The sequence below is a fragment of the Tupaia chinensis genome, unplaced genomic scaffold (assembly GCF_000334495.1).
Source record: "Tupaia chinensis unplaced genomic scaffold, TupChi_1.0 Scaffold000001_1, whole genome shotgun sequence".
Lineage (NCBI taxonomy): Eukaryota > Metazoa > Chordata > Mammalia > Scandentia > Tupaiidae > Tupaia > Tupaia belangeri.
In genome coordinates this window covers 6,275,004-6,287,218 of record NW_006159427.1, presented here as the reverse complement: position 1 = coordinate 6,287,218, position 12,215 = coordinate 6,275,004, and the positions used below count along the sequence as shown (strand labels likewise).

Genomic DNA, 12,215 nt, shown 5'->3' with positions numbered 1-12,215 from the left:
GATCTTTTTTTTTTTCTTCGGGTTTGGTAATTTTTTTTTTTTTTTTTTTTTGAGAGGTTTTTGCTATAGGGCATGTGCGTTCGCCAGAAAGACAAGAGAGAGACAGAGAGACAGAAAGCGAGAAATCACCCTCCCAGAGGGGATGGCCACGCCGCAGTCCCTTCTCTCAGGATCTTGGGCACACACACACACACACGCACATGCACCCGGTGTGAATTTAAGCCACCAGGTCCAGGACTTGAACCGTGGTCGACTAACATGGGAGTCCAGTGACATAGCCATTACACTAACTGCTGGTCCCAGTAACAATCTTTTCAAGTTCATCTGCAGTCCTTAGTTAGAGAACTTCGCAGCTGTCATGGTAAGATGAGCTGTTTACCAAGATAACTAGTTAGAAGTTGCTGACAGTTTCTATGGTCTCCTTTGTACATTGACAAATACAGCTTAGACTAATGATGACAGATGGAAGGAATTTTAGATGGCATGGACCTAAAAAAGCTTCTTCAAGTTCTCCATGTATCCAATCAGCTGTCCTCAAACCAAATGTAAAAATCTTTCGGGAAGCCCTGACCCATGAAGAACATTCATGTTTTTCATTAGAAATCTCATGATGAAGTTAGGCACCCTCAGACTTAAAGTTTGCGTGTGGTCTGTAGAAATAATCCTGAAGACTTGTGATCATTCTGGGAATGTATTAGGATACGAATTTTGAACTAAATAAATGTTGTCATTTATTGATATCCTTTTTGAAAACTTTTTTTGTACATAAGTGTTTCTTCTCTTTCTAGAAACGACTTGTAAGAGACCGTGATCGAGCTCGGTAGACAGCGCAGCTGCAGGAATTCCCTGCGGCTCCCAGAGGCAGAGTGTCTGGAGAGCAGCGTCCTAGCCCGCAGCCAGCAGCCAGCATCATGCCAGCTTTGTCGACGGGATCCGGCAGTGACATAGGTACGGGAGCCCGAGAGGGGCCGTTTTCCTTCCATCCTTACTTAAATCTTCCAGTTGGTAGTGAAACACAGCATCCCTTTAAGCAGGTGCAGCCAGGTGCACTTATTTTTCTGTAATCAGCACGACATAGCTCTGAGCTTCCTAAGTTCGTTCCTGGCGTGCAGAGGCTGATGGCTCCCTGTCCGGGCAGTGCAGTTTCTGTCCAGTGCTGCTTCCCAAACAGTGCCCTGCATTCGCCTAAAACAAACCAAAAAACTATTTGAAACACGCAGGGCAGTATGGCAGATCCCATCCCCGTATTACCCTTCTTTCAGATTTCACAACAGACAGGAACTTTTTGCCACTTGTGCTCAGACTTCTCACTGTTTTTGCTTTAAGGAAGAGAATAGCCATTTCCTTTCTCCTTGTCAGAAGTAAGAATTGACACGTCTTATGGTATTCAGTTAAAAACTAACAAACACATTTCCCCTTCCCATCAGGTGTTACATAGAATCCAGACTTCCAGGCCAGATGGGGAGTGCAGGGGTGCGACTGCTTCAGTGAGAGCAGGTCCAGATGGCCCATCCCGCGTGGCTTCCAGCCGAACTGTACACAGCGGGTGTGGACACCCAGGGTGCTGACAGGGGTATAGGGTCGTGGCAGAGCTCCTGCTGAGGGTACTGGTCTCTCTCTTCTCTCCTCTCTCTCTCTCTGTCTCTCACTCTCACAAAAGAAATCAACTTGTGAAAAAAAGAAAAAGATTTCTAAGAAGAGGAAAAAAAAAAAACCTCGCACATATATATCTAGATGTCAGACACCCCCCCCCCCCTTCTGATCTGGTTCAGGAGGTGGGTGAGGTTGAAGATGCTCATTGAGTTCCTGTGCTGGGATTCCCCAGAAGCAGGAGTTTACGAAGAGTAGATTCCCAAATGTCTCTGTGGTCTGTTAGCACAGAGCGGCAGTGGGACGGAGTCTATGCCATGCATTTCTAAGTCCCCCCAAAGGGACTGGTGGCATAGCGTGACTAAGAACATTGCGTCACCCCGAGCACACTGACTGGATCCTTCGTACTGCTCTGTAACCGGCTGGGACTGTCTGCCTGGGAGGTTACTATTACTGGTACCGTAAGTTCAGAAAAGCTGAATCACCAATTTATTTTTGTGTTGTATTATGTCACATTGGCGTTCTCCTTTGTACGACTGCAGATACCATTCTTTGCTGTTTCAGGCAGAGCCATACTATATTTTAGTAAGTTTGATCTCATCTTTATCCTCCAACAGTCCTTTTTTACCCATTGTGATTTACGCTAAAGATTAGGTTTTCTCAGGAAGAAATTCTGATCGTTCAATTATGCAGAATTTTTCTTTATTTGAAGACAGCTACTTCAGAAAAAAAATTTTTTTTCTTTTCAGTTTTTATATAGTCCCACATTGTTTTCTGCTATATAAAAATGATTGATTTAACTTTCCATAGTGGTTTGGGAAAATATAGAAACAATTTATTTGAACCGTAAATTTATTATAGTTGTGTGATGAGTAGCTTTTATACCTTGCTTATTCACTCAAAATACTTTAGTTTTATTTTTGCTTATATATATTTTGAAAGATGACTAAAATGGACTATTTTAAATTTATAGGGCAGTTTACCTATCAGTCCTGAAAAAGAGCACAGGCTACATAGAATTTTTTTTATTATTTATTTATTTATTTATTTATTTATTTATTTATTTATTTATTTATTTAGGTTTTGGCTATAGGACATGTGCACTCATTGGAGAGAGGCAGAGAGAGGTAAAGGGAAAGTGAAAAATCACTCCTGGGGGCAGGGAGGGAGGTTGGCCATGCCCCAGTCCCTTCTCCTGCATTCTTCTCTTGGGACTTTGGGCACACATGCACACACTCCTGGCATGCTGAGTCGGGGACTCTACTGTGGTCATCCATGTAGGAATCCAGCACCTTAACCACCACAGAATATTGGCCTCTATAGAATTTTTAGAAAAAGTTTATTTCTTGTTCACAAGAGAAAAAAACATGGGGGGAAATCTCACTGAGATCCTTCAGCCTCAGTCAGCCTGAATTCTATATGCACAGTGGTGTCCTCAGGGAAGCTATGGGACATGAACCTGGGACCCTCCCGTGTGGGACAAATTGTGTTACCGTTGTGTCACCATATGGCTCATATTTAGGGTTTAAAACAGCTTTTCCATATGTAGCCAGCTTGCTTAATGCACACCTAGAAACATATGGAATGGACACACCACAATCCCTTCTCGTTCATCTTTCTCTCCTGTCGGGATTTTGGGTTCACACACACTTGAGCTTGGCATGTTTCTCGAGCCTCCAGACCCAGACGTCGAACAGTGAGGTTGGCCATCTGAGATCTGGCTGCTTATCCACCAGGCCACAGAGCTAGCCCCCATTCAATATTTTTGACCTGTGTCCCAACAGCTTTGAGCCAGGCACAGAAGACAGGCCTGTTCCAACATGGCTGCCTTTGGACAAGCCTCTAAGTGTGGAGTGGCAGCTCACGTGGGCGGTGCTCTTTTAGTTTCCCCAGTCCAGGTGCGGTTGCCCCGCCAGGGGTCATTTTTGTTTTAAGTAGTGTTGCTTAGCAGTATCACTGATGCCATCCCATCGTCAGGTCAACAGGGGACCAGAGTCAGGGTGACTGGAGGTCAGGGGCCATGCAGCAAGAGAAAGACACTGACAGCAGCCCAAATGCACACCACACCTGTTTGGGAGAATTCTTTCAACGTAAAACTTTTGCCCCTTCTCACAACTCCAACTCTTTCTGCTTATTTCACTAAGTAAAAAATTCATGACATAAGTAGTACATAAAAATACTCCTCTTTCCCCAATCTTATTTTCTTTCTCAGTTTGAGATGCCTCCTTCAAGAATTTTCTGTGCATTAAAATCCTGTATATGTATGTACATGAACATGTTTTGACTCTTTCTTTTCAAGTCAAAGATTTTTATTATGGCATATGGATTGCTCTGTAACTTTTTTCTACACTAAGAAAAATGTTTTTAAGAGCTATTTCCATGATATGCACCAAGACATATTTTTCCTTGGTATAGAAAAAAGTTATAGAATAATTAATATAGTATAATAAAATCTATGAGTAAAAAAAAAAAAAAAAAAAAAGGCCAGCAGGTGATATAGAGGTTAAGATGCTGAACTCCCATATGGCCTACTGCAGTTAGAGTCCCGGACCCAGTGGCTTGAAACTCACATGGGGTGCATTTACGTACAAGCCTAAACTCTCAAAAGGAGAATGGAGAAGGGATTGCATTGTGGCCATTCCCCCCTCTCCTCTGGAGTGATTTCTCATATTCTATCTATCTATTTCTGTCTCTCTGTCTCTCTTGGTCTCTCTGACAATTGCAGGTGCCTTAAAAAAAATCTCTCTTAAAAAAAAAAAGAGAGAGTCTAAACGTGTTTATATACATACATATATGTCCACACACTCATATATATAAAATATTTGTGTGCATGTTTATGGAGTTCATCAAGTTATGTACCTATCTGTTTTTGTATATATCCATATATATCTCAATGATCTAACCTAATGCACAGTTTTCGGTAGTATCACAATTTAATAGATCATATCACTGGCGATGAAACCCTAGTTTTTTCTCTGTTTGTAAATATTTTGGCTGGAAAGATGTGCACACTAAATGATCTTGTCAGATTGTCCTTCAGAGTGGTTAAACCACTTTACAGACCCTTTCCTGTACAGCCTGTCAGTATTCAATGTTACCAGTCTTGGAAACTTTTACCAGTCTGGTGGGGAGAACTTGCGGTCTCAGGTGTTAAATGTGCACTGTTACTGACATCGAGCACATTTCCATTTGTTCAGGTTTATCTATTATTATCCTTTCTCCATTTTTGTATTGATTTATCGCTTTCTAGTTAAAGTTCCAGAATTCATTTATATTTTGTATATTAATTCTTTGGGTCATTTTAGGTGGATAGCCATTCCTTCTGGTTAGCCATTTGTCTTTTTATGTTTATTTCTTTAAATAGCTTTTTTTGTGTGTGTAGTAAATCAGTTTTTTAGTGAATGGGTAATGCTTTTTTCTTCTGCTAAGAATGCCTTTTCTATCCCAAGATCATGAGGATATTCTTTAAGATTTTATCTTAGTAATGTTCAGGGTTTGTTTTTTATGTAATTTGAATTTTAATCCTACTGTGACTTGTATGTGGAGTGAAGCCGTAATCTGACTTTACCTCATCTTAGTTTCCCACGTGAATTGGCAGCAGTCCCTGAATCACGTATCCAAAGGTCTGTCCTTTCCACATTGGTTTGTAGTATCTCCTCTATCAAAGACAGCATTAGTGTGTTCTGGGCTCTCTTCGTTAGCTCTATTCCCTGTTGTTCTTATTAAAAATTTTTTAACAGACTATCTTCCAGAGAAATTTTAGGGCGACAGAAAAATTAAGAACACAATACGGAGAGTTGCTGTATACCTCCCAGCTAGCTCCCTCTATTAACATCTTCCATTAGTAAGATGGTAATTCATTTCAACTGGAGAAGCAATTTTGATATATTATTACTAACTGAAATCTGGATATTATTCAGATTTCCTTAGTTTTCTCGACTGTCCTTTCTGCTCTCCTTCAGGATTCCATATTGCGTGTAGTTGTCATGTCTTGTTATTCTCTTGTTCTGATGGGTTCTCAGACTTTCCTTGATTTCGGTGGCTTGGATAGTTTTAAGGAGTACTCCTCAGAGATGTCATACGATTCTCCTCTTAGGAATTTCCTGAAGAGACTGGGATAATGTGTTTCTGCGAGTAAGCTCAGTGGATTCCAGTGCCATTGTCGTCATGTTATATTAATATATGAACTATCAATTTGATTTTTGATTGTGGGTGTTGATTATTGCCGTAGTACTGTGTGTTTGTCAGGTCTCACCACAGAAGTTACTCATATTTCAGCCTTCTCTTCCAGTTTGGATGGAAATCTCTATGTGTAGCCCACACGTAAAGAGTGGGCTACATACTTACTCTATGAATGAGAGAGACAGACAGACAGACAGAGCTTCTGACAGGGTTTTGATGCCACAATCCACCCCCAGCCTCAGCCATCACAGATCATGGGGACACTCAGGAAGGTCTTTGGATACAAACTTGGAACCTTCCCGTGTGGATCTGTCTTGCAGAGTGTTGCATTTTACTGCTGTGCTATTGTCTGGCTCCTCATCTTGTGTATTTTCTATCCCAGTCCTAGAAATAGCCATTTCTCTAAGAAGCCATAGCTCCTTTTATTGGAGAATGGGATTGGAAACCACGATCTGGGCAATAGGCTTGCATGCTGATACTGAAGTGCTGGTTCTTTTCTTTCAGCTGACAAAGAAATACCTGTGTGTGGTACCGACCTGTACTTAAATACACACATACACACACAGACATTTCTGTGCAATCACTTGCAACTAGGTTAAGCTAAATAAGAGTTCTTACCGATGTTGCTGTCTCTAATCCATTCATAAATGGCTCATTCCAACCTCTTCCCCTTCCTTATCTGTCGGGTTGTCAGGAAAGTCCTGACATGTTTTTGCATAGAAAAACAGGAAGATACATCATGTCTTTCCTGACCACCTAATAGAAATTCCTCCTCCAACAGTGAAAAACCTGCTTCCACTACTGCCTATTCATTTACTTACTTATTTTCATGGCACATGTATGGCAGTGTCGGAATTGTTAACTCGTGGGAAACAGCTTTTACTAGCTAGAGTGTGAGCTTATTTTTATTCCTACAATAGTTATATACTTTTTAAATCTTATGGAATCATTCCTTTCCTGAATCATAACTGTTAAGTTTTATAATGATGATTTGTATAAACATCATATAAAATATATGTGCAGAAATACACATAAACGCTTTATAAGTAGAGTTTCCAAAGTGGTTATGATGCCAGTAGCCAGGTGGACATTACCTAGGTCAAGAAATCAAACACCTTGACACACACCTGGGCATCTTTCACCTCCTTGGCGATGGACAGAAAAAACGAGCCCTACCTCACTTTGTGTGTACACCACGCTCAATGACTCCACACTTACGGTTTAGGTAAGGATTCCTAGTCAATGTGGTTTAATTTTTCTTGTTCAACTTTATAAATAGAATTATACTGTATGTATATTTTTAGATTGGAAATGAATATTTATTTACAATAAGAATAAAATTATAACAAACTATAATTTATAAAAAGCGCCTACATATAGAAAATATTTTAAAATCTGGGTAAAAGCATAATCTTTTCAACTGCTTGGCACACCTTTGTGATACTTTTCTTCTGCCTTTCTTTTTTTTTGATTGCCTAATGTTTGATTACCTCATTGTATGTAATATTTTCTTAGGAGGAAGGTTAGGCTCAGCAGATGGCATGATGGTTAAGATGTTGGACTCCCACGTGGCTGACTGCAGTTCAAGTTGCAGACCCAGTGGCTTGAAAACCATGCCGTGTGTGTGTGTGTCCAAAATCCTGAGAGGAGAATGGAGGAGAAGGGATTGCAGTGTGACCATTCCCGTAGGGGATTTCTTACTTTCTCTCTCTCTGTCTTTCTCTGGCAAGTGAATGTGCCCGGGGCAGGGGGAGAGGGGGAAGGAGAAGAAGAGAGAGGGAGGAGGAAAGCAGTCTAGTACTACTAACATTACTGCTGAGTTTGTTATTGACAGTTTGGATGCAAATAGCATTCAACTTCACACAAAAATTCTGATATTTTTTACTTTACATTACTTCCAGTAAAAAGAGAAATGATAGAGCCAGCCATGTGGCCTGATGGTTAAGAGAGCCAGATCCCACATGGCTGGCCTGTACAAGTGTCAGCATAGCTTGAGTCCCAGATCTGGTGGCTTGAAACACACCCGGCATGTGTGCCTGCATGCCCCAAATCAGGATAATACGGAGATATGGTGAAGGGATTGCGGCATGACCGTGACTCACTGAGGGGTGCTTTCTCCTCCCTCTCCCTTTCCCTCTGTTTCTCCTGGGCAGGCTTATGCACTCTCTCTCTCTCTCTTTTTAAAGAAAGATTAATGATCAGTGGTGTATTATTAACTATATTCCTGACAGAAGAGAATTTCCATTTTGATTAGATATAAATGATATAAATGAGAGTAAATTTCTCTGCTTACACTTTTATGATCTGGTGATTAGTAGATGTTTTACAAACATCTTGGTGCATTTCAGACTACTCTCATACCTTTGGTGCAATGGGCTGTTGTCGTCATCCTCAGATCTTTTCCCACTGGCTGGCCAGCAGTAATTAAAATATATACAGCACCAAGGAACTACATAACTGTAGTCTGCTGTGTAACCGTCATACCATTAAAGACAAATTTGTGTTCATGCAGTTCATACTTACATTCTGCCAGATGCCACCAGCTGTTATGTATTCTCTCGTGGTAGTCTCCTCACTCTTTATGCTGTCCTCTTCCACTTCTATGCCCAGAAGTTACTAATTTTAACATGGCCTGAGCATTATTCTCTCTTGTGATTAATACTTTTTTTCATAAAACGTTCCTTATCATTTTTTTTTAAGAATTAGTTAATTGTATTCATTGTCATTTTATTTTACATTTTAGAGAGAGAGAGAGAGAGAGAGAGAGAGAGAGAGAGAGAAGGAAAGTGAAAAAGCAAGCTGCCAGGTCTGGAACTCGAACTGTACTCAGCCTCATGGGAATCTAGCCGCCTTAACCATCACGCTACCTGCCAGCCCGAAAATGTTTCCTTTTCTATGGTCTTGAAGGTATTCTTTAGTCCTTTTTGTTTTAGTTCTCTGTTATAGATTTTTTTTTTTTCTTTAAGAAATTTTTGCTATAGGTTGCATGACTGCCACAGACACAGAGAGAGACAGCGAGAAGTCATCCCCTGGGAGGATAACCATGCTGTAATCCATTTTTCTCTTGGGATTTTGGTCACAGACACACATGTGTTCTGCTTGAGTTTCAAGCCTTTAGGTTCAGGACTTGAACCATGGTTGCCATGTGAGAGTCCAGCAACGTAACCATTATACCATCTGTTGGTCCCACTCTATTGTAGATTTTTGTGTAAGGTGTGAGGTAGGGCTCCACATGAATTTTTTCTACACAAATACTCAGTTGTTCTACCTTGACTTGTGACTATAGACTGTCCTTTTCCCTTCGCTTGCAATGCAGAACAATCTGGGACTTTGATTACAAAATTGAATACTAGTGGTAAGGTAAATGTCATTGGATTTAGTTCCAGATCTCCAAGGAATTATTTCAGCATTTCTTCTTAGTCATGCTTGCTCTGTGCCCTCTACCCCTACTTCCGCCATGCCCTTTCTTTGATAAAGAAAGTTTCCTTTTATTCCTTGTTTGCAAAAATATTGTTTACCTTTTGAATTTTATCAGGTGGTGTGCTTTTTTTTTTTTTTTTTTAAATGGCCAGAGGGGAAGAGGGAGAAAGTACCCCTGCAGTATTTTGGGTGTGGTCAAGCTACACACTATCCTTTATCCTCCTTTCTCCTTTCTGTTGTGATTTTGGGTACACACACACACACACACACACACACACACACACACGGCATGCTTCTCAAGCCACCAGGGTAGAGACTTGAACAGCAGTTGGCCATGTGGGATCTGGCTCCTTTAACCACTAGGCCACTGGGAGGTGCTTCTTTTTTATTTATTATATTGATCATATGATTTGTCTTATGTTATTCTCTCGCAGATTACATTCATTTTTGACTGTTAAGTCAACCTGTGTGTTTTACTTTTTTAATTTTAAAATTTTTTTAGAGTTTTGCTATAGGGAGTATACATTCACTGGAGAGAGACAGATGGCGAGAAATCATCCCCTGGAGGCATGACCATGCCACAGTCCCTTCTCCTCCATTCTCCTCTTGGGATTTTGGGCATGCACACACACTTGTCCGGCGTGAGTTTAAAGCCACCAAGTCCGGGACCCAAACCACAGTCGTCTACGTGGGAGTCCAGAGACATAACCATTACACCATCTGCTGGTCCCTAAGTTAACTTGCATTTTACAGAGTGTGGTTGTAATCTGTTATCCTCTGTTATATACTGCTGGGTTTGGTTTGCTCATATTTTGTTTAGAATTTTAAAACCTGTGTTCATGAATGAGTTTATCCGATTTCTCTTTCTCAGCCTTTATCACATTATCTTGAAGTTACACTGACCTCATGCCATGTATTGGGAGGAGCCTTTCTTCTTCTACGGAAAGTTGTGAAGGGTTGAAACTAACTCTGACTTGTGTGGAGCTTACTTGTTAGGCCACCTGGGCCTGGAAATGTTCTTTTTACACGAATTTTTGTAGCCATTTATTTATTTCTAAAAATTTGTTTATTGAGATAGATATACATAGGCACCGTCAACAGTTTTGTCACATTGTGATCATCCCCCACACTCAGCCCTCCAGCCATCAGGTTCCCAGGTGTGCGTGTGCACATGCGCGGTGTTTCAGGTGGACCCGGGCTCTGAACCTTGGTCTTCCATGTGGCTTCGGCAGTTCAGAGCAGTGGTCACTGCCTGTGCTATCACAGCTGGACCACCAATTCACTTATTTTAAAGGTTATAAGGATGTTCCAGTTTCCTGTTTCTTCTTCAGTCAGCTCTGGGGTTTTGTTCTGCTAAGATTTAGTCTATTTGGTCAAACTTTTAAAATTCGTTCTGAAATAATTGCTCATACTGTTTCATGCCTATAGTTCCTATACTGATGCTTTTTTGGGTCTACTTATTGGTAATTTTAACCCTTTTGTCTTTCCAATTATGTTTGACAGAGTTTTATGAGTTCCATTGATTGTTTTTGATAGACAAATTTTGGCTTTATTTTCTTTATTTTAGATTTTTTATTTGATTAGTTTTTACCAGTCTCTTTCTAGTTCCTTGAAAAACGTTTGTTCATAAATCTCTCTTCCTGATGTTCACAGTTTAGACTATATCTCTTCAAGTTTTATTGTTTTTATTTCATGATGTAATTTAAACATATTTTTAAATTTTATTAAGTTTTTGTTTTACTTTAGAATTTGTTCCAAGATGGATCGGTGTAAGTGAAATGGCCTCCAAATACCAAAGGAGCTGAAAGACTGAAGAATGAGGCAGACAAGTCCTATTTGTTACGAGTTTATTTAGGGAACTTGGGGACAGAAGCGAGGTCTTGTGTGGCTGCATGATGGGTAGGTCTTGTGCCTTTCAGGAGAGTGTGTGTGGAAAGGGATTATATGCAAGAGGAATGGAGAGCGAGTACAAGGAGGCATTTGAAGAGTGTACAGACTGGTTTTGTACATCAGTACTGTATCTTTTTATTTATTTTATTATTTTTTCAATTTGATCAGAAAGAGATGGAGAGAGGTAGAAAGGGAAAGTGAGAAAAGCAAGCCACCAGGTCCAGGACTCAAACCATGGTGGGCCATGTGGGAGTCCAGTGCCTTAACCACCACGTCACCTGCTGGCTCTGTAGTACATCTTTTTTTTTTTTTTTTTTTTTGAGAGGTTTTTGCTATAAGGGGGGCTGCGCCTCGAGACAGAGAGACAGAAAGTGAGAAATCACCCCCCATGGGGTGGCTGTGCCGCATTCCCTTCTCCTCCATTCTCCTCTCGGGATCTTGGGCGCGCACACACACACACGTGTCGAACATGAGTTTAAGCCACCGGGTCTGGGACTTGAACCGCAGTTGACTACATGGGAGCCCAGCGACATAGCCAATTGCTGGTCCCTAGTCCACCATTCCATGGATAAGGATAATAGGCATGTTGACCAGAATAGCACTGACTACGTTGTAGCCCTGGAAAGATAGTCAGGGAGCTTTGGGGTCACTTTGGTTCCACCACAGACTTATTTGATAATTTGTTATTTACAATTTTAAAGAAATCTGCAAGTAAAGATTTCTTCTCAAGTTTACCTTTTTGATACAGCTTTTTGTTAATTGCTTGTGACCAGAAAACAAATTTGCATCATTATAGTCTTTTGAAAATTTGGTTTTCTCTCTTTTTTTTTTAAAAAAAAGATTTTTGCCATGGGTCATGTGCACTCACCAGAAAGAAAGATGGAGAGACACAGGAGAGGGAAAATGAGAAATCACCCACAGAAGGGATGGCTATATTGCAATACCCTCTCCTCCATTCTCCTCTTGGGATTTTGAGCACACTCACACACACATGCTTGGTGCGATTTTCAAACTGCTGAGTCCTGGACTTGAACTGTGATTAACCTAAACGTGGGAGTCTGGCACCTTAACCATGACACCACTTTCTGGCCCCTTTGATTCTTTCTTTTCCTTTATGAGAGAGAGGAGTCAAA

The 12,215-nt window shown here is 40.7% G+C and overlaps 1 protein-coding gene across 1 annotated transcript in view; it reads left to right on the top strand.

Moving 5' to 3' along the window:
• Positions 1-792: 792 nt before the first annotated feature.
• MPP7 (MAGUK p55 scaffold protein 7) overlaps positions 793-12,215 on the top strand; it is a 217,424-nt gene continuing 206,001 nt past the window's right edge. Inside the window, exon 1 of the mRNA XM_027770169.1 lies at positions 793-948. Coding sequence (XP_027625970.1) covers positions 912-948 — 37 coding nt within the window. The 5' untranslated portion in view covers positions 793-911. The remainder of the gene's footprint in view (positions 949-12,215) is intronic.